This window comes from Mesoplodon mirus (assembly GCF_964341445.2).
Source record: "Mesoplodon mirus genome assembly, chromosome: 16".
NCBI classification, from domain to species: Eukaryota; Metazoa; Chordata; class Mammalia; order Artiodactyla; family Ziphiidae; genus Mesoplodon; species Mesoplodon mirus.
The window spans coordinates 34,626,963-34,653,646 of record NC_138992.1 but is presented as its reverse complement, the minus strand read 5'-3'; the positions used below and the strand labels follow the sequence as shown (position 1 = coordinate 34,653,646).

At 41.8% G+C, this 26,684-nt stretch overlaps 1 protein-coding gene across 1 annotated transcript in view; it reads right to left on the bottom strand.

The window, feature by feature from the left end:
• SNX31 (sorting nexin 31) overlaps positions 1-26,684 on the bottom strand; it is a gene marked incomplete at both ends in the record, with an annotated part of 64,725 nt that overhangs the window by 4,740 nt on the left and 33,301 nt on the right. Inside the window, 5 exons of the mRNA XM_082601379.1 lie at positions 3,070-3,147; positions 6,108-6,221; positions 11,520-11,723; positions 16,540-16,632; positions 25,085-25,154. Coding sequence (XP_082457505.1) covers positions 3,070-3,147; positions 6,108-6,221; positions 11,520-11,723; positions 16,540-16,632; positions 25,085-25,154 — 559 coding nt within the window. The remainder of the gene's footprint in view (positions 1-3,069; positions 3,148-6,107; positions 6,222-11,519; positions 11,724-16,539; positions 16,633-25,084; positions 25,155-26,684) is intronic.

Here is a 26,684-nt window from a genome sequence, read left to right as displayed (position 1 = left end):
CTGTTCTTTGCCATTTTTCGGAAAACCAATTTAGACATTCAGACCCACAGAAGACGGTGGAGCAGAAAGGTCTCTGGTGACATCATGGAGTCACCATCCCAGCCCCAGACTGCCTACTTCTTGGCTTCTTTTAGATGAGAGAGAAACAAACTTTTATTTTGTCCAAGACACTTATTTTGTCTTGTTTTGTTTTTTGTTACAGGATGCCAAATCTATTCCTAACTAATAGACTTTATTTTCAAATAAAATAATCTTTTAATTCTGTTCTAGTTACAAGTAGCAAATATTAAAAAAAAAAAATTTAGGTTTTTGTGTAGGAGCATAGCTCTAAGAAGAATGTTACACTTCTTTTTCCCTTTCTGGTTTTCAATTAATACTGTCTGAAGAATTTAACATGTTTTTAGTTGGGTGTTTACATTTTTCTTTAGTGCATTTGTTTGACTTCAAATTTTAATGATCAAATTTTAATGATCTCTTCATAAATGTTTCAAGTCTTACCTTTGAAAGCATTGCTTAAAGCTAACTAAGCTAATTAACTTTGTTAGCACTAAATTTCTTCTTTCACTCCTTCCTTCTTACCAGGATAAAGCAGTACTATTTAATCTCCCTAGGGACCATCTGCTTTATTTATGGGGCTCATTTGGTTACAGTTTTCTTAATTTCTCTTTCCCTCCCCAGATTCTTCACAATTATCAAAATCTTAGAATTTATTCTGCCTTGCAAATTAGAGACCTCTGTATCTTAGTCCATACAAGCCTTCTATAAGTGACAGGTGTCAGTTCAGACGTTATGTGCTTACCTAGAAAATGAGTGAATGTCACAGTCAAACATTTATACGGCTACTTTAAGCTCCATAAAATGACTTGTTCTCATCAACTGTGCTTTGTGAGGAGGTCTAGAACTTAGTCGAAGTTCAAACAGCTGATCTGTCTGTTCTATTTCCCTTCCAGGGTCTCATTCTACCCAGGGGTTTGTACATGAAATTCCAGACTAAAATGTGGACTATTCCTACAACATTCTCTTGAAATATGGACTATTCCTACAACATCCAATTTTCAAGAGGAAGGGTCTTAACTTTTCTTTCTAAGAACCAAAATAAGGGAAGAAATAAAAAGTTCATGGAATAAAACTTGAATATTTGGATAAAACAGTACAAGTTTTATTGACTACCATGCTGATTTTGCTGTCAGCCACTGGGATAACTATAGATTTTAATTTGCGTGCAAATCTAAGGAATGTGGTAGCATGCTTGTTTTTCTTTAAAACTTTAAATAGACTACTACCTTCTCCTATTATAGAGCAAACTCTTTTGCTATTCACTGTACGAGTATTTCCTGCATCAAATAGCTTACACTTTACTGAACCACATTTGAGAGTAGTTCTCCCTTTTAATGGGGCTACTTTAATTACTTTTCTCTCTCTGTCTCTCTGTATCTGTCTCTCTCTCTCCCTACATATATATACACACACATATGTATAATGACATGATATATTTATGTTTATACATATTTATCATATGTATATGTAAATATGTAAATTGGAGCCTAAGAGGGTCCATCCTGCCTAGGAGGTTAGATTTTATTACTCTTTTAAAAAGATAATCCTTGGGACTTCCCTCGTGGCGCAGTGGTTAAGAATCTGCCTGCCAGTGCAGGGGACTCAGGTTCAATCCCTGGTCCAGGAAGATCGCACACACCGTGGAGCAACTAAGCCCGTGTGCTACAACTACTGAGCCTGTGCTCTAGAGCCCACAAGCCACAACTACTGAGCCCACGCACCACAACTACTGAAGCCTGTGTGCTCTAGGGCCTGCATACCACAACTACTGAGCCAGTGTGCTGCAACTACTGAAGCTCGCGTGTCTACAGCCTGTGCTCTGCAACAAGAAAAGCCACCACAATGAGAAGCCCATGCACCACAATGAAGAGTAGCCCCCGCTAGCCGCAACTAGAGAAAGCCCATGAGCAACAACGAAGACCCAACACAGCCAAAAAAAGAAAAAAAAAAGACACATTCTTAATTAAAAAATAAAAAAGCATCCTTGATTCTTTCATCGCTTTGAATTGCTACTTTCTAGTACATTTTGAAGTGTTTGAACACCAAGGGGCAGTGAATTTTATCTTCCCTGGGAAAATATTTTCAGTTCTATAAGAAAGAGAAATAAGTATAAAATGCAAGTTTTTTCTTAGAAAAAAGCTGCTAAGTCAAGTAAAGATCAATGTTAAACTAATGGTATTATCCACCCTTTTTTTTTTTTTTTTTGCGGTACGCGGGCCTCTCACTGTTGTGGCCTCTCCCGTTGTGGAGCACAGGCTCCAAATGCACAGGCTCAGCAGCCATGGCTCACGGGCCCAGCCGCTCAGCAGCATGTGGGATCTTCCCGGACCGGGGCATGAACCCGTGTCCCCTGCATCGGCAGGCGGACTCTCAACCACTGAGCCACCAGGGAAGCCCTGGCACAAGCTTTTTAATGATGGTGACAAGGCAAGTAGAAAGTTTAAAATCTCAGGAACTCTATAGCACCAACACTTTCAGTGAGTAATTAGGCCTTTATTGAAGAGATGAAGACTAGAAAAACAAAGTAAATTTTACACTGAGGAAAAATTATAGCCTTGAGAGCTTCTTTTACTCAATGGCGTCTCCAAACCGCTAAAGGCATTTTAATTTGGCACAGTGGAAGTATTAAGAGGCTGTGAGTTCTTTCTAGAGACAAAACTGCAGAGCTTATGTAAGCTCATCGCTGCTGTGTTAAAGACCTCTTAAGATCCTGTCTTTATGATGTTGCTTTTGTGGTAAATCTGGAGTCTTCCGTTTGGGGGAAGGCAGAAATACAAGGATACAGAGCAGAGGATTAGAGAGTTCTCAGCAATCCAAGGACGACTTCTCCTTGGAAAAAAATGGCTTGCATTCTGAAGACTGAGCTCCCGGAAGGCAGGGAAGCTCACTTCTGGGCAGTTGGGTTCTTCCCTTGAGGACCAGACTTGCTGGCCCAGGGAATTCATCAGTGTAGTTTAGTGTCAGCTGATGGTGGAAATAAAGTGAAACATATACACAGATAAGAGCACTTACCATTTCTGGATTCTCTGCAGCTTGCTTTGCCATCTTTTCTGAGATCATCTTTTTCAAGCAGCTACTCAGCAAAAAAGCCTAAGAAACCCAGAAATAAAGAACTCTCTCAATTGAAGAGATCCTCATTCTCTTCCTTCCCTCTTCATACAGCAAAGCAGATTTTGTTCTCTGCCCTACAACAGTATGCTTTTAAGAATTTAGAGTTCTTCTTTAACTTTCATTAATTTGCATAAGATACAACTAGCAAATAACCATAAATTTTCTCAATTACATGGATATATTTGCAGTAATTTTTTAAAAGGTAGATTAAAAATGACCAGGATCTCATTTTTAATCTTTTTCCCTTTCAAAAGTCCCCCCTTACATCCCATTTTTTTCTATTACTTTGTAAACAGCTCATGTCTTATGAGCAACAAATAATAAAAACTGCTTATAATTGCAATCAAATCAACTGATGGTCAGTCTTATATTTAACTGTATGCATAATGACTGAGAGACCTATTATTACGTATACATACTAACCTGTTTGAAAGAATATATTAGTACCTTATGGCTTTTACTGAACTAAAGACAAAATTAGTTGTTTTTCTTCATTTTTAAATTTTCTGGTATTTTTAATCATTCACTGCCAAGACAGTCAGTTGCCGCCAACATCACCTGTAGCTTATTGCTGGCTCATCACTGTTAGTGCCAAGACACACATGTCATCCATCTTGCTGCACAAAAGCCGGGGCTTCCTTTTTCCAGGAACTTCACCCCATGTGCCTAATTTAAGGTTCCCTGTGATTTTCCCATTTGCTCCTTTCCCACAAATCCTTTTTTTCCCCTCTTTTTTCTGTTCTCAACTCTTGGCTTGTTCTTTTCTTATTCAGTCCGACTGAGGTTTGAGACAACTGAAGCTCAAAGCTTGAGGCTATAAAACTTTAGTATAAATTTGTGCTCAAGGATGGTCACTGAACAGGGTGGCTGGGGACTGGGGGAATGATGGAGAGGAGGAGGGGGAGAAGGAGAGAAAACTCAGCTGGAGGTGGTAGCCAATATACAAAACCCTTGGAGGACAGGACATAGAAAGCAGAATTAGAGGGCGACTGGGCTACACAGAGGGAGCATTCCAAAGTTTTGCAGGACTGTAGAGCATGATGGGTTACATTTTATTCAAGGGGAGAGAAAGGAGAGAAGGGAAAAGAAAGGGCTGCCACCAACAAGGAAAAGAGTCACAGATGTGGGTTTTATACACAGAAACAAAATTTGCCTTCCTGATTTAGCTGAAAACTAACCCTGTTTATCTGTGCCTATATGTAACCTACACAAAACCAGGGTACGAAATAGTTAAACAACAAACTGAGCTGATGCAGTTAGGAAGGGTGTTTAGTGGTGTCTCACAAGGTGGGGACTGATTCCATACTCCTATACAAAGTTACAGAGATATGTATGTTAGGATTCTGCTATAAGCCAGGTAAGGTTTATTAAATATGAAGGGACTGAGCTTCTGTTTAAAGGGCTCAGGAACGATTTGGGCCCCAGCCCTCTTTTGTATTTGCAAGGCACACAAGCCACATTTCTGTCTTTTGCAGAAGTAGCCCTTGGGTGCATATCAAAAAACCCACACTCCAAAGGAAATAAGACCTTACCAGGAATCCTTTAAAAGAATGTTTATTGCACCTCTCTATAGTGGCTTAAACTCATTTGCCTCGGACTAGATTAAAAGACCATAATAAAATTTAACTACTGCACATAACATTCTAGCCGAAGGGCGTGGTTTCACTGCCAAAATCTCTCTGTGTCTCTCCAAGTGACTGCAGATCTCGCCTCAGCAAACCATCCTATCATTTCCCTAAGAATGTTTTCTATTTAAGGTGAACCTGGGGAGACATTTCTTTAACCTAGGATGTTGGTTTAGTACTTTGTGTTTTTCAGAGGACATTGATATCTATTATCTCCTGATCACCACTGTACCATAAGGAGTTGAAAGGGAGCTTTGTGCCTGAGACCAGAATGCTCCATGGAACACAGAAGTGAGTATGATCACCAGGGACTCAAGCTGAATACAATGTTGATACAAAGATTACTTTGATATTTTGGTTTCATTTTAGAACTTTTGTAATTTTGACTCCAAATTGAAATAGTTTATCTCGGTAAAAAGAATTTTCAATTGCATTTGGCATTTAGAAAATTAGATTTTTAATGGATTTTTATTTCAATTATTTCAAATTTACTTCAAATTTAATTATTGCTATCCAACAGCCATTGTTCCTTCTTCCCTCGTAAGAGAACACTGATTTTGGAAGCACCCAGCTCTAGGCAGTGATGCTTATTCTAAACTGATCATGAATCCAGTTCCTCTATGCTAAATGCTTGATTCCCAGACTCCCTTGCAGCTAGGAGTGCCCATGTGACCCAGTTCCAGCCAATGAGACAAAATGGAAAGTCTACTGGGGGGCTTCTGGGGTAAGGCTTTGGCTTTCCAGATAAAAGGGATAGCTTTTATCTACTTGGAAAATGCCAAAAGAATTATAGAGATGCCAATCATTTGCCTCCGCTATTCTTATTAAGTAAGATGACAAATGTCTGTATTGTCTAAGCCAGGGTTTGGCAAACAAATCTAGCCGCCCCACCTCTTTTTATAAATAAAGTTTTACTGAAACACCCATTCATTCATGTATTGTCTGTGGCTGTTTTTGTGCTACAATAGAGTTGACTAGTTGCAACAGAGGCCATATGAACCTCAAACCTAAAATACTTACCAACTGGTTCTTTGAGAAAAAGTTTACTGACCCATGGTCTAAGTCACTGTTAGTTGAGTCTTCTGTTACTTGGTAACTAAATTCATTTCTAACTGATATGAAAGCTTTGGTGACTAGTAAAATAAAATAAAATGAAACCAAACAAAATAAATGACATTACAGGCTCAAAGGAGCATGTGTAGCATTCTCTAGTACTCTGATCCAGTTGGGTTAGGGTAATGTGCTTTGTCCACCCCAGAGTGCAAGAGAGCATTTTAGCACAGAAGGTTTTCCTGCTCTGCCCTAAGAACTTACCTGTTTGGTGTAAATAACAAACCACTGCCAGTGACTATCCTCACTATACTGAAATCTGAGCTCTAAGTTCTGGTTGAGAGTTTGCTGGGGCCCATCTGTATCCAGCAGAGTCCCCTACAAAGGAAAAGATATTATTTGATATTCAGTAGGAATGTAAGTGGCTACTATGTGCTGGGCAAAATATCAAAACAAGTGAGACTATTCCTATTCTCAAGAAACTATAAATATCAATCTATTTGGGAGCCATTAAAGCAAATCATCATAGTGTGATATAATAAGTATCAATATTATAAGGGAAATGAATACAGGTCTATGGAAGTAAATAGGATGGACACCTAATCCAGACTAGGATGTAAAGGAAGGCTGGCGGAGGCTGCGGTGGGGGGCGGTGGGGGGGCGGTGTTATTTGAGCAGAAGTAGAAATTATCCAAGTTTGTTGTATGTTTTTTGGGGGGGAAGGGGGGTGATGGTGACAAGTGGGTCCTGGTAGAAGAAAAAACAAGTGCAAATGCATTGAGGCCTGAGGGAACCTGGCACACTGGAGTGTGGCTGAAGCGCAGACTGCAAGGCATGGAGGGTGGTGAGAAAAGGGGCTTAGAGAAGCAGGGTAGGGCCAGATCCTGAAAGCCTGGAGAAAGCCCCTGTGGTTTTTGCTATACAGCATCTATCCCTTTCTCTTCTAGTACTGGAGTTTCAAATTCCCTTGGGAAAAATTTCCCTCTTTGCTGTGGCTCTCTAGGTAGGACTGTCAGGAAATGCTGCCCTCCTGGAGGGTGGCACATGTATTGCACGGTTTATGAATTATATCTCACTAAAACTGTTACAAAGGAAGAGAGTGATGGTGTGGTATTGGTGGAGGGACAGACACAAAGATCAGTGGAACAGAGCAGAGAATCCAGAAATAAACCCACACAAATGTGCACAACTGATTTTTGACAAAGGTACAAAAGCAGTTCAGTTGAGAAAAGATAGCCTTTTCAACAAGTGGCGCTGGAGCAATTGGACTTCCATAGGCAAAAAAGAGAACCATGTTCTAAATTTCACACCCTATATGCAAATTAACTCAAAATGGGTCATGGACTTAAATGTATAACCTATAACTATACAACTTTTAGGGAAAAAAAACGAACAAAAAAACCCGGGGAAAAATTCTTCAGGATTTTAGGGTTTGGCAGAGAATTCTTAGACTTGACACCAGAAACAGAATAAAAAAACAGATGAATTAGACTTCATCAAAATTAAAATCTTTTGCTCTGCAAAAGGCCCTATTAAGAAGATGAAGGGCTTCCCTGGTGGCGCAGTGGTTGAGAGTCCACCTGCCGATGCAGGGGACACGGGTTTGTGCCCCGGTCCGGGAGGATCCCACATGCTGCGGAGCGGCTGGGCCTGTGAGCCATGGCCACTGAGCCTGCGTGTCTGGAGGCTGTGCTCCGCAACGGGAGAGGCCACAACAGTGAGAGGTCCACGTACCGCAAAAAAAGAAAAAGAAAATGAAAAACTGCAAAGTGAAAGAAAATATTTGCAAACCGCATATCCAACAAAGGACTAGTATCTAGAATAAATTTAAGTACTCTCAAAACTCAACAGTAAACAAACAATCCAATTGGAAAATGGGTGAAAGATATGAAAAGACATTTCACCTAAGAAGATATACAGATGGCAAATAAGCACATGAAAAGATGTTCAACATCATTAGCCATGAGAGAAAAGCAAATCAAATCAAATCATTAAATACCATTAAACACTTATCAGGGTGGATAAAATAAAAAACAGTGAAAACACCCAGTTGCTGAGGAGGATACAGAGAGACTGGATTGCTCCTACATCACTGGTGGGAATGTAAACTGGCACAGCCCCCTTGAAAACAGTTGGGCAGTTTCTCAAAAAATTAAATATGTAACTTCCACATGACCCAGCAATTGTACTCCTGGGCATTTATCCTAGAAAAATGAAGACCTGTGCTCAGACAAAAGCTTACACATGAATATTTATAGAAGCATTATTCATAATAGCTAAAAACTGGAAATGACTAGATAGTGGTTAAACAAATTATAGCCATTCTCTACCATGGAATACTGCTCAGCAACAAAAAGAAACAAACTACTGAAATACACAACAAGCTGAATGAATTTCCAAAGAATTATGCTAAGTAAAGGAAATCTCAAAAAGCTACATAATGTTTGATTATATTCATGTAATATTTTATTTTTTAGGGTAATCAATTCCTTGCTTGTATTTATATTTTTACCTCCTAAACACAGTCAATTCTTATTATTCACAGTAGTCGTGTTCTATAATGATACCATAAGCACTAAATTAGTGGGTACTGAAAAACAGTCCAAGGGGAAATATAGGTTTAGGTTCCTGTGAACCTCTGGTCACAAATTTTCATCAACTGATCAATACATAACCTTGTTTTATGTGTGTTTGTTTTTTCAGTTGAGGTAAAATTGATATGCAAAAAACTGCACTTATTTAATGTACACAGTTTGAAGAGTTTGGACATATGCACATATACATGAAATCATCACCACAATCAAGTAATAAATATATGCATTACCTCCAAAAGTTTTATATAATATTCTTGAAATGATACAATATGAAAATGTCAAATAGATTAGTGGTTGCAAAGGTTTAAGGAGGGATGCGGGTGGGAGGAATTGGATGCAGCTATAAAAAGCCAACATGAGAGATCCCTGTGATGATGGAAAAGTCTTGACTCTTCATTGTATCAATATTAATACCCTGGGTGGTGATGTCATACTATAGTTTTGTAAGATGAAATAATTGGAGAAAAGTGGGTCAAGTGTATGCAGGATCTCTGTACCATTTCTTTCAACTGCATGTGAATCTACAATTATGGCAAAATTAAAAGTTTACCTAACAAATAATTAACTGTTTAAAGCAAAAATAATTATAACATAGCATGAGGCTTATATGTAGAAATAAAGTAGAGCAATAAATACCACAAAGGACAGGAGGGACAAATAGAGGTACACTGTTGTAAGGTTTTTACCCTTTTTGTGAAATAGTGTAATATTTGAAAGTAGACTGTAATAAGTTAAAGATATATATTAAAATCTCTTAAATCACCATAAATTTAAAAGGTATAGCTCAAAAAAAACCCCAATGGTGCAAATGAGTAGAATCATAAAATAGTCACTCAGTCAAAAGAAGGCAGGAAAAGGAAAAAACTGATAAAACTCAAAGAAATGGACAAATCTACAATTATAGTTGAAGATTTTAACACTTCTCACAATAACTGACAGAACAAGTAGAGAGAAATGTGTAAGGACAGAGGCTATTTGAACACCATCAACTGCTTGACATTACTGACATTTATAGACTATTCTACCCAATAGTGGCAGCATATATTTACATTCTTTTCAAGTGCACATTGGACATTTCAAGATAGACCAAACTTTGGGCCACAAAACAAGTTCCCATAGTTTAAAAAGCCTGAAATCATATGATATATATTTTTTTCTGACCCCCAGAGGGAAAGAGTGGCACAGAAAGAAGGGTTAGGATGCTGTGAATTTCATCCAGGCAGGAAATGTTGAGACCAAGCTGTGAGGGCAGAGAGAAAGGGAGAGTTTTGAGGGATAGCAGGGTCATAGAATAGATAGGTCTCTATCAGCAATTAAATGTATAAGGTGGGGGGAGGATAAATTAGGAATTTGGGATTAACAGATACACACTACTCTATGTAAAATAAACAACAAGGACCTACTGTATAGCACAGGGAACTATATTCAATATCTTATAATAACCTATAATGGAATAGAATCTGAAAAAGAATATATACATATATATATATGAAACTGTATCACTTTGCTGTACACCTGAAACATTGTAAATCAACTATACTTCAATAAAAAAATTTTTTTTAAAAAACCATGTAAGGGTGCTTGCCTGGTGGCACAGTGGTTGAGAGTCTGCCTGCCGATGCAGGGGACATGGGTTCGTGCCCCGGTCCGGGAAGATCCCACATGCCGCGGAGCGGCTGGGCCCGTGAGCCATGGCCACTGAGCCTGTGCGTCCAGAGCCTGTGCTCCGCAACGGGAGAGGCCACAACAGTGAGAGGCCCATGTACCGCAAAAAAACCCAACCAAACAAAAAAAACATGTAAGGTAAGAGAAAAGCCAGAGATTATTTCAAGATTGCTGGTTTGGCAATTAAGGAGTGGTGGTAGAGGTTCCCTTTATCAAGATAGGGAACACAGGAGGAAGAACCTTAGGATGGGCATGAGAGGGAAAAGATGAGTCTGGTCTGGGGAAAGGTTGAGTTTGAGGTGTCTATGAAACACTTGGTGAAGATGTCAAGAATGCAGTAGGAAATACTGGACTTTTAACCAGTCATCTGTACTTGATTTCAGGGAATGTGCAGAGGAAAGATGCTAGAAATGGAACCCCAGGAAGCACCAGCATGTCAGGAGTCAGAGGGAGAGGCAGCCCACAAAATTAGGGGAGGAAGCAGGGGAAGTTTTGAAAAGGAAGACATGGTTGACTGTATCAAATGCCACAGACAGGCCTAGTACCAAGCCAGCTAAAAAATCCCTGTGGGTTTCATGGATTTAGCAACTGGGTATCATGGTTGCTCTAGTAGCGTTCATCCTCTACTAGTTAACCCCCATTTCCTGTGTAAAGGGGATAATCCCTCTTAGCTCACTGGGTTATTTATTTTTTTTTTTTTGCGGTACGTGGGCCTCTCACTGCTGTGGCCTCTCCCGTTGCGGAGCACAGGCTCCGGACGCGCAGGCTCAGCGGCCATGGCTCACGGGCCCAGCCGCTCCACGGCATGTGGGATCTTCCCGGACCGGGGCACGAACCCGTGTCCCCTGCATTGGCAGGCGGACTCTCAACCACTGCGCCACCAGGGAAACCCTCGCTGGGTTATTTTTAAGAACTTAATTAAATAGCAGATGTGGCATTGCCCAGCACAGCACCTGGTACAAAGTAGGTACTCAATAAGTCTGATCAGAAGGGTTTCTCTTGGGAGGAGATGGCAATGTAGGTACGATGACAGGGATCATGATGGGCAGCGTTCAGTTTCCAAGCACAGAGATCTTGTCGGTACTGAGAACGTCTTGAGCGCTCAATAAATGGTAGCTGTTATTGCTACTCGTTGTTATTACTTTAAACACCCTTCAAGCAGTAAAGAAGCCTGAAGGTGGAAGGTGGGAAGATGGTTGTCTCTACAGCAAGGGTGGGGAACTTGTACCAGATAATAGTCAGGTTTTTACCACTAGGTGATGTGTACTGTGGCTTAGATGCCAGTCCACTCAAGGTACTGATTCAAATGGCAAATCTGTCTTCCCAATACCACTGTTGTCATCCAAGAATACTAGGATTTTAAAATCATGGGTGAAGGCTTTAACTCATGGGTAAGGCAAGCTGCCAAGATACTCACAAGGAAAGTAACCTGCCAGCACTTCACTCTGTTCATCTGGAAAATGACATCCTGGGTCTGGTCATCAGGCAGGGTTATGCAGCAGCTGATCTCATTACTGCCAACAGAAAGAACGGTCCCACAGCCGGGTTCTGGGTAGTCACAGGTACAGGGATCCAGCTGTACGTATCCATAGTGCCACACCTCTTGGGACAGCTCCAAAAACTGCTCCAAAGCGGGGTGGGGGATGGAGGAAGCAAAAGACTGCTTGAAGCAGATGAAAATCTCATGTCAGAAGCTACTACCATTCTAATGCAACACATGGAATGGAGTCACAGTGCAAGCACGTTTATCTTCTGGACGATACAAATGAAGACAATGCCCCTTGTGCTGACAATAAAGGCTGCTCACGTTCATGGTGTGTCCTGCCTCGTTGACCATTGTGTCCCGGCTCCTGTTACAGTGCTCAGACATCGTGGAAATAAAAATATTCGATGCGTGAATGAAGAAGGAAGAAAAGAGTAGAAGGAAATCGAATCAAGAGCTAGGATTCTATCTCAGCAGATTATAGCAGCAAAATAAACAAAAAGTGTATATTTAAAATGCTGTGTTTTAAAAAACTAAGCTGAGATCAGTATAGGAGGAAAGTAGTTCATTTTTACAGGCTGTTTTATATGCTGGTGGCATTAATTGTCAGAGACAGAGCTTTTGGAAATGGCAACGAAATGAGGGCAAGAGTGAGTCTTCTCTCTAGGTTGAGCTCCACAGCCCAAAGGTGCCAAGGGAATGTTTAATGTTAGTGATGCTTAAGGTTTAGATTTTCCCTCTGCTTCTGATGTTACTCCAGAACAGAGGATAGCTGCATTTCACACCTGTGTGCCTGGCATCCTGTCTTGTTAAGGTCTACTGAGGACTTTTTTTTTTTTAAGTGATTTTTAATGACTGCATTCAAATAACCTGAAAGAGAAAGACAAATACCGTATGCTAACACATATATATGGAATTTAAGAAAAAAAAATGTCATGAAGAACCTAGGGGTAAGACAGGAATAAAGACACAGACCTACTAGAGAATGGACTTGAGGATATGGGGAGGGGGAAGGGTAAGCTGGGACAAAGCGAGAGAGAGGCATGGACATATATACACTACCAAGCGTAAAACAGATACCTAGTGGGAAGCAGCCGCATAGCACAGGGAGATCAGCTCGGTGCTTTGTGACCGCCTGGAGGGGTGGGATAGGGAGGGTGGGAGGGAGGGAGATGCAAGAGGGAAGAGATATGGGAACATATGTATATGTATAATTGATTCACTTTGTTATAAAGCAGAAACTAACACACCATTGTAAAGCAGTTATACTCCAATAAAGATGTAAAAAAAAAAAAAAAACCCAAATAACCTGACATCAGTTTAGTGACCTCCACCTTGTTCTTCCAGCCTTCACCATGGTCCTGCCTGATGGGGTGGGAGACGTGTGTTCAGAGAAGGTAGTTCTCACTTTACCACATGGTTAAGTCAGAAGGACCACCCAGTGACAAGCTGGCTCTCTCCCAATCCTTCCCTGAAGCAAGGTAACTTACACCTCCCTTTCAAGGACCACGTGAGCGCTCTCTGATAAAGGGAAACCTGCTGAGACATATGTGGTGAGGGACAGCTGACGCTTGCTACTAGGTGGCAGAGGATTCCAGGCTACTCTCCCTCCCGGCCACATGTTGGACCAGCTCATTGTGCTGCAGCGCATGCATTCAGCTTAGGAGATGCATTAAGCTGCCGGGCCTCCCTTTGGGTCAGTGGGCAACAAAAGAAATGACAGGTTGTAAGTAGATGCTACCTACCTGTGTGGGTGGGGACCGGGGCTGAGCAATCTTGCCACAGAGCATTCAGAATAGTTTCATGGCTTTTACTACAAAAGTTCTTTTTTATTATATGGTATAAATCTTTAATTTAATTAATTTAAATTAAAATAAATTTCCTTTAGGTTATTCTTTGGTAACACTTAAAAATTTTTGTAATAAACTCTTGGCTGCAATGCTCTAAAAGAGATGAAAGTATTTGTTTAATTAAAAGTTAAGCTCCATTTCTCAAGAAAGTTGTTGATGAATAAGTACTTTGCTCAAAATGCTGGCTGGCATTTGCCATTCAAAGGAGGTGCACTGATATTCCTGACTGTGTGAAAACCAGAGGACAGAAATCTAAAAGGATTATCTATTTGAAAATTAGTTCCGTTTTTGTTTTCGGCTGTGGCACACAGCTTGCAGGATCTTAGTTCCCCAACCAGGGGTTGAACATGGGCCACGGCAGTGAAAGCATAGAGTCCTACCCACTGGACCGCCAGGGAATTCCTGAAAATTAGCTCTTTTAAGAAGTACTTTAAAGGGACTTCCCTGGTGGTCCAGTGGTTAAGACTCTGTGCTCCCAGTGCAGGGGGCATGGGTTTGATCCCTGGTCTGGGAACTAAGATCCCGCATGCTGCATGGCGTGGCCTAAAAAAAAAAAAAGTGCCTGAAAAAGATAATTTAACATGTGTAACTGCCGAAGGTATGGTTATGTATTTTCATTTAGATCAGGGTTTGGCAACCTTTTTTTTTTTAAATAAATTTATTTATTTATTTTTGGCTGCGTGGGGTGTTCATTGCTGCGCACGGGCTTTCTCTAGTTGTGGCGAGCGGGGGCTGCTCTTCATTGTGGAGCTGGCTTCTCATTGCGGTGGCTTCTCTTATTGTGGAGCACAGGCTCTAGGTGCCCGGGCTTCAGTAGCTGTGGCACGTGGGCTCAGTAGTTGTGGCTTACAGGCTCTAGAGCTCAGGCTCAGTAGTTGTGGCACGGGGTTTAGTTGCTCTGCAGCATGCTGGATCTTCTCGGACCAGGGCTCGAACCCATGTCCCCAGCATTGGCAGGTGGATTCTTAACCACTGTGCCACCAGGGAAGCCCTGGCAAACTTTTCTGCAGAGCCACGTAGTAAATATTTTCAGTTGTGTGGGCATATGATCTCTATCGCAGTTACTAGCCTCCTCCACTCTAGCACAAAGGCAGCCTTTGATGATACATGCATGAATGAGTGTGGCTGTGTGCCCGTGGACTTCATTTACACAAACAGTGGCCCATGGGCCACAGTTAGCCTCTCTCTGGTTTAGATCAAATGACTGCTCCTTTAGATTAATCTCACTCATTTTCAATTCCAAGTTTTCTTGTACATGTGCGTAAAATTAAGCAATAGCTGTTAATGTGTTCACTCCATTAGTAGAACTTCACAAACACTTAAATAATGCTGGTTTTATAGCAGTATTCTCAGATGCTTCAAGAGAAAATAATTTGTTAACTTGAATAATGGTTCAATATTTTTTCAAATGAAAAAAAACCCCACACATACCCTGTCCCAAAGCAGTATAGACGAGTCTGACAAACAAGACATATTTTAACAAAAGAAATGGCCTCTGATTCATTGTGTTATCTTATTTTATTCTTTATATTTGGTCAACCACTAAAGCATTGATTTTGAACAAAATGCAAAGAAAATTTAGAGGACTAAATTCATACACTCAAAGTGAGGTTTCTAAAAGACCACTATCAAAATATTATGATAAAATCAGGTAAAACATTCAACATAGAAAATAAAATTTAGGGCTTCCCTGGTGGTGCCGTGGTTAAGAATCCGCCTGCCAATGCAGGCGACATGAGTTCAAGCCCTGGTCTGGGAAGATCCCACACGCCACGGAGCAACTAAGCCCATGTGCCACAACTACTGAGCCTGCGCTCTAGAGCCCCCGAGCCACAACTACTGAAGCCCGCAGCAGAGCCCATGCTCTGCAACAAGAGAAGCCACCGCAATGAGAAGCCTGCGCACCACAAGGAAGAGCAGGCCCCACTCACCACAACTAGAAGAAAGCCCATGCACAGCAATGAAGACCCAACGCGGCCAAATAAATAAATAAATAAAACATTTTTAAATAAAAGAAAAGAAAATTTGTTTTGTGGCAAAAATACAGATACAAATTTTGGTAGAGCAAAGCAGCGTGGTTAAAAACGGCATTCTTACTAAATTAAGAAGTTTATAGAGCAGAAATGTCCTTAGAATTGGTAACTGTATCCAAAGTAGTAGCAATATGCTGTCCATCAAAATAGAAGCTGTAATTATAAAAATTTACAAATACACAGAGAAACTGAACTTCAAAATTTCTCAGACAAAGCTGTGGTGGAATACTAAGGGGGGCAATACTAAATCATGGCAGTATATGCTTTTTCTCTTTTTTTGCAGCTCATCAATAAAATTCTCATGGTAGACTTTGAAGAATTACTTTCTATATCAACCTAAGTATAAATGAGTCCTCTAAATTTGTTGGCATTTTCCTCAAAATCAGTGCTTTGGTGGTGAACACTGGTTAAGTATAAAGGATAAAAAAAAGAGACAACACAATGAAGCAAAGGCCATTTCTTCTGTTAAAATATGACTTGTCAGACTCGTATACACTGCTTGGGGGAATGTGAGTTGGTATCATATTTATGGAAGTTTTTAAAATGGACATTTAGAAATATATCCTAAAGAATAATAGAACATGTATTCAAAGACAGAGGATGTTGGCTGCTGTATTCAGGGACTTTCAGCCAGGAACCATACCAGGTGTTGGGAACACACAGAGTATGTATAAATTAGGCTCAGTCCTGGGCTTCGTGGTGCTCACTGCCAACGTGATTTATAGCAGCAAATCCTGGAAACAACCTGACTTCCGATAATAGGAAATTGGTTAGCTAAATGATAACATAACTATAAAATGGAATACTCTGTGTCACTAAAAATGATGTTAAAGGTCTATATTAATTAACCTGGCAAAGAACTCACAATATATTGTCTGTATTTTTTAGAATCTTTAAACAATAAGCCTTTATTAATTTTATGAAAAGAAAAATCGATGAAGGTATTCTCATCTTTAAAAAGGCCCCATTTTTAGTGCTTCATGGGTTTATAAATTACAGAAACAGCTCAATTCCAGTCTGTTTCTTTAACCCCCTTCCAAGAGATTTCTCTTGGTGCAATATTTCATTCACCTTAGTTTGGTTGTCTTCTTTCTGGAGAGCCTCTAATTTCTGCCTCTGCACCTCTGTGGGTTTGGCCCATTCTTTTTCAATGTCCTGTATTGCCTTAAAACAATATAAGTTGTAAAATTAGCAAAATTAACAGAAATGAATTAATCTGACAAAAACATACTCGTGTATGAAAGGCTATGAAAACAGACCCAAGTGGACACATATAAGGATTTAGCATGTTATAAAGGTTACTTTTTAAATTAGTTGGATGTGGGAAGCAATTTCTCAATGGTTTGGGGACAACTGGTAGCACTTAGGAAAGAAAATAAAATTAGCTCTTTCCCCACACCACCCAATCAAATAAACACAGATAGTTTAAAGATTTGAACGTAAAAAACATAAAAGAGGGCCTCCCTGGTGGCGCAGTGGTTGAGAGTCCGCCTGCCGATGCAGGGGATACGGGTTCGTGCCCCGGTCTGGGAGGATCCCATATGCCGCGGAGCGGCTGGGCCCGTGAGCCATGGCCGCTGGGCCTGCGCGTCCAGAGCCTGTGCTCCGCAACGGGGGAGGCCACAGCAGTGAGAGGCCCGCATACCGCAAAAAGAAAAAAAAAAAAAAAAAAAAAAAAAAAACATAAAAGAACCAGAAGAAAATAAAAGGTATTTTTATCTGATCTTGTGATAGGAAATACCTTTCTAAGATACAAAGATAAAATGTCATATAAATGAATGTATAATTACATAAAAATACAAAAACTTCTGTATATAAAACCACCAAGAACAAAACTAAGAAGCAAATGGCAAACCAGGGGAAATGACTGCATCATATGTGGCAAAGAGTTGATCTTATTTACGTAAACCAACAGTAAAAATGTAAACATCCCTAATAGGAAAATGGACAAAGGATATGTATCAGCAATTAATAAAAAGGAATTCCAAATGACAAATATAGATTGAACCTCACTAGTAGTCAAAGAATCTGTTTGCCTCTCAAATTGGCAAAGACAAAAAATATATATAATATTCAGAGTTGGCAAGGGTTTGGAGAAACAGGAAGTTTCATATGGATCTGATGCAATTTAAACTGGTAAAATTTTATGGAGGTGACTTGGCATATAAATCTAAAGCCACCTATAGGCATGATAAACATAGACGTGGGGAAAATGTACTGATAAGGCTATTACTACTATTGTTTGTAATACTGAAAAATTTTCAACTATTAATAGTGGCAAACACATGTATAGTGCTTACTATGTGTCAGGCAGGCAATGTTCTAATTGCTCTAAAACAAAAGTCAATCCCACCCCCTCCCCCTCTGGTAACTACTAATTTGTTCTCGGTATCTATGCATTTGTTTTTGTTTGGTTTGGTTTGTTCATTTATTTTATCACATTATTTATTGATTATTTAATTTATATTTCAGTGAAATCATATGGCATTTGTCTTTCTCCATCTGACTTATTTCACTCAGCAAAATACTGAGTGAAATACAACATGTCCATCCCTGTTGTCACAAATGGCAGGGTTTCATCTTTTTCATGGCTGAGTAGTATTCCAGCCAAGGAATGCTCAGAGCCACCAGAAGATGGAAGAGGCAAGGAACAGAAACTTCTTTAGCACCCTGAGAGGGAACATGGTCCTGCCAGCACCTTGATTTCAGACTTATGGCCTATGGAACTGTGAGAGAATAAATTTCTATTATTTTAGCGCTCCTCCCCACCCCCCACCCCCCACATAAAGAAAAAAGTCAACCCTCACAGCCACTCTATGAAATAGGTACTATTATGAAATACCCAAAAATAGGTGATTGAGTTTAGGTACAACCAAATAATAGCTTATGCTATCATTTAAAACTATATAGAATATTTAACAGCATGAGGAAAGTCTGATGCATTGATACATGGAAAAATGTCAAGTTACAAAATAAGGGCATAGTAGTAGATCCTGATATTTATAAAACAAAAAATATATGTAAAACAAAAGCCAAAAGACCTTGTATCCACACTTAGGAGTCAAAAAAATGGATGTACGTATGAGTGAAATGTAGTATACAAAATAAACACATCAAAAAAGTTGAGTTTATACGTATGATTGATTTAAGATTTGGGATGATGTTTACTTTTGCGCTCTTCCATATTTCCATATTTTTATAAGATGAAAACAATTTTACAATTGAAAAACAATTAAAAGTGAATATACTGTTAGGCTCTTTTTTTTTTTTTTTTTGCGGTACGCGGGCCTCTCACTGTTGTGGCCTCTCCCGTTGCGGAGCGCAGGCCCAGCGGCCATGGCTCAAGGACCCAGCTGCTCTGTGGCATGTGGGATCTTCCCAGACCGGGGCACGAACCCGTGTCCCCTGCATTGGCAGGCGGACTCTCAACCACTGCGCCACCAGGGAAGCCCCTGTTAGGCCCTTTTTGCTCAGCTTTGGGTAACTGCCACCAGCTAGTGTTCCCAAACTCCAACTCCCTGATGGGCTGCTCAGTTCTGTTTCCTAATCTGCACTGATGATTTAAGCAGAACAACGCTGGTCTTAAAGAGAGAAATTACCTGAAGACAACTTAAGCCCTCAGCAATTTCTTCTGTGCTCTTCCTTTCTTTTCCTGGCATCCAGCCTCCCTTACCCCTTTATCCTGCCTGGCCCCAGGGCAGGCTCTGAGATCAGCTTTCCATCTCATCAGCTGCATACACGTAGCCTGTGCTATGCTGCCATCATGCTTTAAAAGAGTTTTCCAGTGGTCCTCAGACTGTTAACACCTCAAGGAAAGAGCCTGAGTCCTTTACCTCAGTGTATCTTGTCCAGTGTCTTACATACAGCAAAACTGCAAACAATTCTTTGCCAATTATCAGCACTTATTTATATCTTAGTCTGAATGTAAGTCTATGTGTCATGTCCCTCGTATCACTGAAGGACAGGTTATGCCTTATCTCCAAGAGGAGAAAGAAAAGCTGAATAAATTTTTGACGTTGCTCTTTAGGTTGGAGGAAAGGAGATGGATTTAGAGAGGAGACGAAGAATAACTATTATTTGTTGAGAACCTGTTTTACATAAGTTTTCTCATTGACTTTTTCCAAACGGTTCTGTGGGTTAGGAACATTTACCCCCATTTTACAGATGGGTAAAATCAACATCCAGAGAGGTTATGACTTTCAAGACAACCCAGTAAGTAAGTGGCAAGGGTTGGATTAAAACCCAGATCTGGCCACTCCACCAATCCCTTCTCCTATTGCCCAAGACACTGAATTCTGACCATGTAGGCAGCTACACACCCCAAGGCTTTCTCCTTGTTGCCAACTATTCTCAAAACTGAACCTAGATACCACACCAGAATGGAATCAGCATGGGTGTGAAGAAGAAAACACCTTTTTCTTTCCAGAATTCTACTTGATCTTAGAGCCCTGTAAGGACTGTTAGAACAGGGCAACGATGTCAAAGAGAAACATGGCTAAAAAAACAAGGTAAACAGCAATCATGGCGGTTAGTATGTAAGTACTAACCAAAGATACATCATTCATCATTAGAAGATCTGGGAGTCTCAAACACAGAGATTTACATATCCTACAGGAGAGGTAACATAACTGTTTTTGTTTTACTACCTTTGAAAACCTTTGCCCCTGATTATGACTTCAGAAGTCATCACTCAAATGTATTATATACAGTACCTCACTCCAGGCAATGAGAGAGTCAAGTTTAGATAAATGTCTCTATTCAGTTATATGGTTCCCTGAAGACTGGCTGATGGAGACTCACGCGGAACCTAATTTTTAAAACTGCATGAAATCATGTAAGTCAAGGTTTTCATGAGCTTCAATCACACATACGCTAGTGCCCTCTGCAGAGGCTTTTGTAGGGAGAAATGGAGAGTGCAGGCCTTTTTAAACAAGGCATCAGCCACTTGGCTCTGGGTGTTTGAGGCTGAGCAGAGCAAGGCCAGGAATGCGGGAGCAGATTGGGCCCATACAAGGGCACTGAGCCATGGGGGTATTAGGAGGCTAGTGGTCAGCCCACACTCCCCTTATCGTACCATGGGCCCTGATGCAGGGCTGGGCCTGCCTGGGGGAAGGGGCACCTCTTTCTAATTTGCACAAATTGTAAATGGACCAGTGGTGGCCCTGCTGAATGTAGGCCCAGAATTGACTGAGCCTTCAGTATTTTTTAGAAAATCCAGAAACTTATACTTTTATATGCAATCTTCCATTTTGTTTAATGTCACTCAAATTTTAAAAATGAGAGGCTTCCCTGGTGGCGCAGTGGTTGAGAATCTGTCTGCCAATGCAGGGGACACAGGTTTGAGCCCTGGTCTGGGAGGATCCCACATGCCGCGGAGCAACTGGGCCCGTGAGCCACAACTACTGAGCCTGCGCGTCTGGAGCCTGTGTTCCGCAACAAGAGAGGCGGTGACAGTGAGAGGCCTGCGCACCGCGATGAAGAGTGGCCCCCGCTCACCGTAACTAGAGAAGGCCCTCGCACAGAAACGAAGACCCAGCACAGCCAAAAATAAATAAATTAATTAATTAAAAAAAATTTTTTTTTAAAGAAGGAGGAAAGAAACACCTTGCGGGAGCCCACTTGGCTTGTGGGACATCACTGGACATGCTTGCTTTAAAAAAAATTGAGAGTATTCCTTAATGGTTAATTATGATGGCACTGTTATTTATCAGAACTCCTCAGAACTTTTTCCATTAACTTTTTAAAAGGATGATTGCTTCTCACTCACATATCCTAAGCGCCCAGGACACAATCTGTGCCCTTCGCCATTCAGAGTCTAGCTAGGGAGATAACTATGTGAACCAGTATTCACAATGCCAGGTGCGGGCACCATAATGGAGGGCAGAAAAAAATACCATGGGGGCAGGGAGGGAGAAGGCAAGTAAGGCTTCCCCAAGGAGGCAGCACTGTGGTTCCCTCCCTCCTGCTGGCCTGGGGCCCCTTTTCCATTTCTCAGTGGCTCCCTGCTATTTTCAAGTCCTTTGCCAAGGTCCAGAGAGGCAAGTCTGAATAGGACCCAGCACTGATCTAATATCATTCAAGGAATGATAATGGCACAGGTTATTATGACATCAACTACAGTTTTTTGAAGACTTTGCCAGGCAAAGAGCTAAGGTTTGAATGTCAGTCTGTTAAAGCTGGAAAAAAACTTACTTAGAGACTATTAGTTCAGTCTCGTCGCTTCACAGGGAGAAATTGTAGTTCCAGTTCCAGAAGGATGAAGGGACTGTCCCAAGGTCACCCAGAGAGAGAGAGCCAGTGACAGAGCAAGGGATAGAATTTTTTTTTTTTTTTTTTTTTTTTTTTTTTGCAGTACGCGGGCCTCTCACTGTTGCGGCCTCTCCCGTTGCGGAGCACGGGCTCCGGATGCGCAGGCTCAGCAGCCATGGCTCACGGGCCCAGTCGCTCCGCGGCATGTGGGATCTTCCCGGACCGGGGCACGAACCCGCGTCCCCTGCATTGGCAGGCGGACTCTCAACCACTGCGCCCCCAGGGAAGCCCTAGAATGCATTTTTGAAACTACAATTCAGTGTGCTTTCCATGAAGCCATCTTTCCCCCAGCTATACGAGGAGACACCATCGATATCTCTCTGGTTTACAACTCCTTAATGAAAACAGGTAAATATCGTATTATGATGCTAGCAGTTCCTCATTCTCACTACTCTGTATCCCTGGAAACCATGCCACAGAAACAATATTAGAATTAGGTGATGCATTCTCAATGAAGGATGTGCTGGCAAATAAACCAGACACTAATAATGTATCATAACAGCAAGAATACAGTGGTGCAGAGCCTCAGTAAACATTTAAAATGGTAAATTATGTTCCAGCTCATGTAACAGGGGTGTAAGTACACTGAACATGGTTATACATGGACCAAAGTGGGATATGAAACGAGCTCAAAACTATATCCTAGCCATAAAAAATACCATAGTGAACATTAACTATTTAATAAGTGATATTTTGATTTGTCTTCTTAGAATTTAGAAGAGTTTCGTGGAAATCATTTACTAAATGGTCTTGGTCTCTTAAAAAATCACCTAAGGAGAAATGTGTATTAAGGTTGTGAGTCCTGTGACATTCTGGCTGCTGGGGTCTGCTCTGTTCAGTCATACACCCAGGTTCTCTGCCCTGTGCTGAAAAAGCCAAGGTCCCTGTGTGGAGTTGGTGGTCTAGTGGGGGAGATATATACACAGATGATGCTCTATTTTGTCAAACTGATGATTCCATTGGTTTTACAATATGATGGTCTTGTGTGACACTAAGAAAAAACACAGCCAATTGAATTATAACACAGTGCCAGGTGGCAGTCCTGTGCAGTGCATGAACTGCTCATGCCAGTCTCTCCCAGCTGGTAATTGCTTTCATTTCTTCTGAGGCATGTGGCAAATTCTCTCACCTTCAGCAGCACTGCTCAGCCTGTGCTAGGCAGTCCTTTTGCTTAATCTTAGTATAAAACGGAGCAGTTTCCTCTCTCTGGGAACATAAAGCACCTGGTTGTTGCTTTGCGAGAAAATGTGAAACATGGAACTGCGGTCATTTCTCCAAAGATGAACATTTGCTTTTCCAGTGTAAAAGGGAACACTGCCACCCACTCTTTGCCTCTCTGTGTAAGCAATAACTCCCATTCCATGCAGAATCATACTCTATGAAGTAAGTTTAAATGACAATTAGACTCAACACATATGTCAACAACACACCTAATCCAACTAAAGGGAAAACAGTATGAACAGCTATGTATCAGTTAGCTATTGCTGCATAACAAACAACTCCAAAATGAAGAATTGCTTAAAAGAATCCAATTAAAGCAATGTAATTGCTTAAAACAAAACCAGAAGCATGTGCTTTTCCTCTTCTATGCTCTTTCGTAAACCAAAGCATCAAAATCCCCCCTTTCACTTTTTTGCTACAACCAAAGTACTGCAGGAGGTTCTATCAATGTTTCCTTGTCCCCTTGCAAAGCTCATTAAAAGTAATGTCTGACCCGACACTTCTCCCCTCTCTTCAATTTTACCTACTTAGTTTATGAAAAGCCACAGAGTACAGCAGCTTAGAACCGCACTACATAAAAGCCACCTGCAAATGTGTTAAATCCCTTTTCTAAATCCTCCACCTCTAAGCCTACTCAATCCTTTGTCAGCAAACGTTATTTTTTCTTTTTCTTAAAAATGCAGATGGTACCAACTGCCTGACAGAATTATTATGAAGCTTAAATGAAACAATGCATTTAAAACAGTTAGTACTATGAGGGGCCCCCCAGGAGGCTTAATGCTAAGGTCATGCTGGGAATAGTTCTAGTCTCTGGAGATACAGCAGTGAACAAAACAAATTCCCAATCTCATTGAGAAATCATTCTAGTAGGGACAGAGACAGTAAACAAAAATGTTATATATAGTGAAATGGTGGAAATGCTAAGGAGAAGACAAAGCAAGTACGTCAGGATGTGGGGTTTAGTCTGAGGGAATAGAAAACCGTGAGAGGGTTTGAACAGGCCAGGAATTCGACCCACCATTCTGCTGCTTGAGAACAAACTGAGGGATAACCTCATGGAACACCTTAAAAGAAGTTTCCAAACCTCCCTCCCACAACTGGCAAGCCAGGCCTGGGAAAGGATCAGGCCTCCGCAGATGCTGAGGGTGAAGAGTGGCGGGGAGCTGGGGAAGCAGGCAGGAGCTGAGATGGGGGTAACCAGTGGTGCATCACAGAGGCAGCCTCTGCTGACCACGGCTGAGCAGAGCCTTCACCACATTAAGTCGGGCAAGGAAAGGAGGCCAAACACTAAATTTACTTTTCTGGAGACGGAGGGGCAGGGGTAAGGCAGGACCAGCTACATAATTTGCAGGGCCTAGTACGAAATGAAAATGCAGGGTCCCTTGTTAAAAAATTAAGAATTTCAAGATGGGACAGCAGAGCATTCAACAAGCCTGGGGCCATCTGAGCACGGAGGGCGGGGGCAGTGCAGCCCCACAGGCCACTTGCCCATGAGGCTGGCCCCGGGGGCGGGTACGCTACTTGTTGGTTTAGGGAAAAAGAAGCTTATGCTAAAGTGAGATTTAGGGACCATGCGTGACTTTAAATTAGCAGGGATATCCTTTCCGGGCTCGTGTAAATTAGCCTAGGTGATGGAGTATCAGCTGCCAATTCGGAGAGATTGTTAGAATGGGGTAGAATTCTCTTCCCTCTAAACTCTACTTCTTTAAAAATATTTATCTATTTATCTATTTATATTCTATTTATTTAGTTACTGTGGTTAAAATATACATAACGTTTATCATTCTAACCATCTATAGGTATACAATTCAGTGGCACTAGAAACACTGACAATGCTGTGTAACCAGCACCACTCTCTACACCTAAAACTTTTTCATCATCCTTAGCAAAAATTCTATACCCATTAAACAATAACGCCTCCCCTTCTCCCAGCCCCGTGTAACCTCTATTCTACTTTCTGTTTATATGAAATTGCCTCTTCTAGGTATGGAGGTAGAATTCTGAACTGCCACACGTGTTCTGTAATGGTTTCAAACTCAAAAGGCCTATAGTATCTGGTGTTCTGATAGCTCTTGGTTCGCCTCACCTGCATGTAGATCAAATCTACAGCTGCTCTGCAGTCCATCAGCCTGGCGTCGAGGGATGGATCCAGGTACCTGCATGATTCAGGAGCGTTCAGTTAATTCATGACATGGCTAATGGACAAACCTGGGAGTACATGCTCTCTGAAGTGGTGGTCCTCGACGCCTTGAACCAAGGCCCCCTCTTCTAGCAAAGCCACAACCCTCTGCTTGCCTAGTCTTCAACTGTCCTTCCATTTCTTCTGTTTCCTATTGTCCTTATATTGTAAGCTTACCTGGTGGGCTCTGAGAATAGAAATGCAAAAAAAAAAAAAAAAAAAAGCTTGAAGGGAATGGTGGACATCACTGTTCACACCCAGCTCCCCTCTTGGCCACCAAGTCTTCACGCCCTCTCCCCACCGGCAATTCCTGGCATAACGATCTGCCCTGTACCCACATCTATATCACTGCCCGGTACCCAGGCCACGTCATCTCTCGCCTGAGCTGCTCTGGTGACCTCCTCACCAGACTTTCTGCCTTGGTTGTGTTCCCTCAGTCCCACACTCCACATTCTAACTGGAGTGGTCTTCCCCAAGTAACTTTTCAGACCCTCATAGTCCCAGGAGTTAGAGCATTTATCCTGGTTGCTCCCAAGACTCTAATGTCATTTCCAGTTCCATCTCTGGCCTCTCTCCCCTCCCCCACACTCTACATTCCGACCCTGTTTTCTCTTCTCTCCCTCCACCCCGAAGACCACTCGCCTCAGCAGCCTCCTTCCCGGGCTTACCCGCCTCTCCCACAAGCTTCATCCTCATGTGCCCTCCTCTGGTCCCTACTCCTCAAGTCTGTGTTAGCAAACACCCCCCCACCCCCCCACCCCGTGCTTCTTCAGCATGCTGAGTTTATCCTGATTTCTGCTCTGATCAAGCTGATCTTGACACCAGGTGTGAAGACCCCTTAGATCAGTGCTGGGTCCTATTCAGACTTGCCCCTCTGGACCTTGGCAAAGGGACTTGCAAATAGCAGGGCCTCATGTCTGTCTAACAGCTCTAGAATTGCCAGGATGTTACAAGTGAAGTTACAAGTACTGTGTGAGCCCAGTGGCATGCTAAGAACCGACAGAAACCACCAAGAGAGGGTGCGCCAGGGCTGGTCTATCACCAGTCTGAAGGCACAGGTGAGCAGAATCAGGGCACTCAGCAGTGGAGGGGGCGGAGACAGTGGGATCGGCCTAGACCAGGAAAAGGATGAAAATGTTGCTTAAAGATCAGCTTCATTCTAGGGGCTGGGGAGGAGAAGCTGAAGTATTCCTCCCTGAATTCCACTTAGCTATTTCACCCCTTCTCCCCAGGTGCCCTGTGTGGCAGAGAATAGCAACAGTTGCGGCAGAGCTGGAGAACTCCCAGACCCACCCCAGACTGGGGCCCTGCGCGGCCAGGGCAGGCACCCTCTGGTCTGGAAGGAACTATAGCATCTTTGGAGAGATGCACCAGGGAATTCACAGACAGAGAAAAATCCCTAAAACTTGACCAGGTCTCACTGCGAGGCCTCACCAGCTGGGAATCCCACAGCTGGTGTTAGTCAAGCGAGCCTCCCTGCTCCAACCCAATAAGACCTCACTCTGGA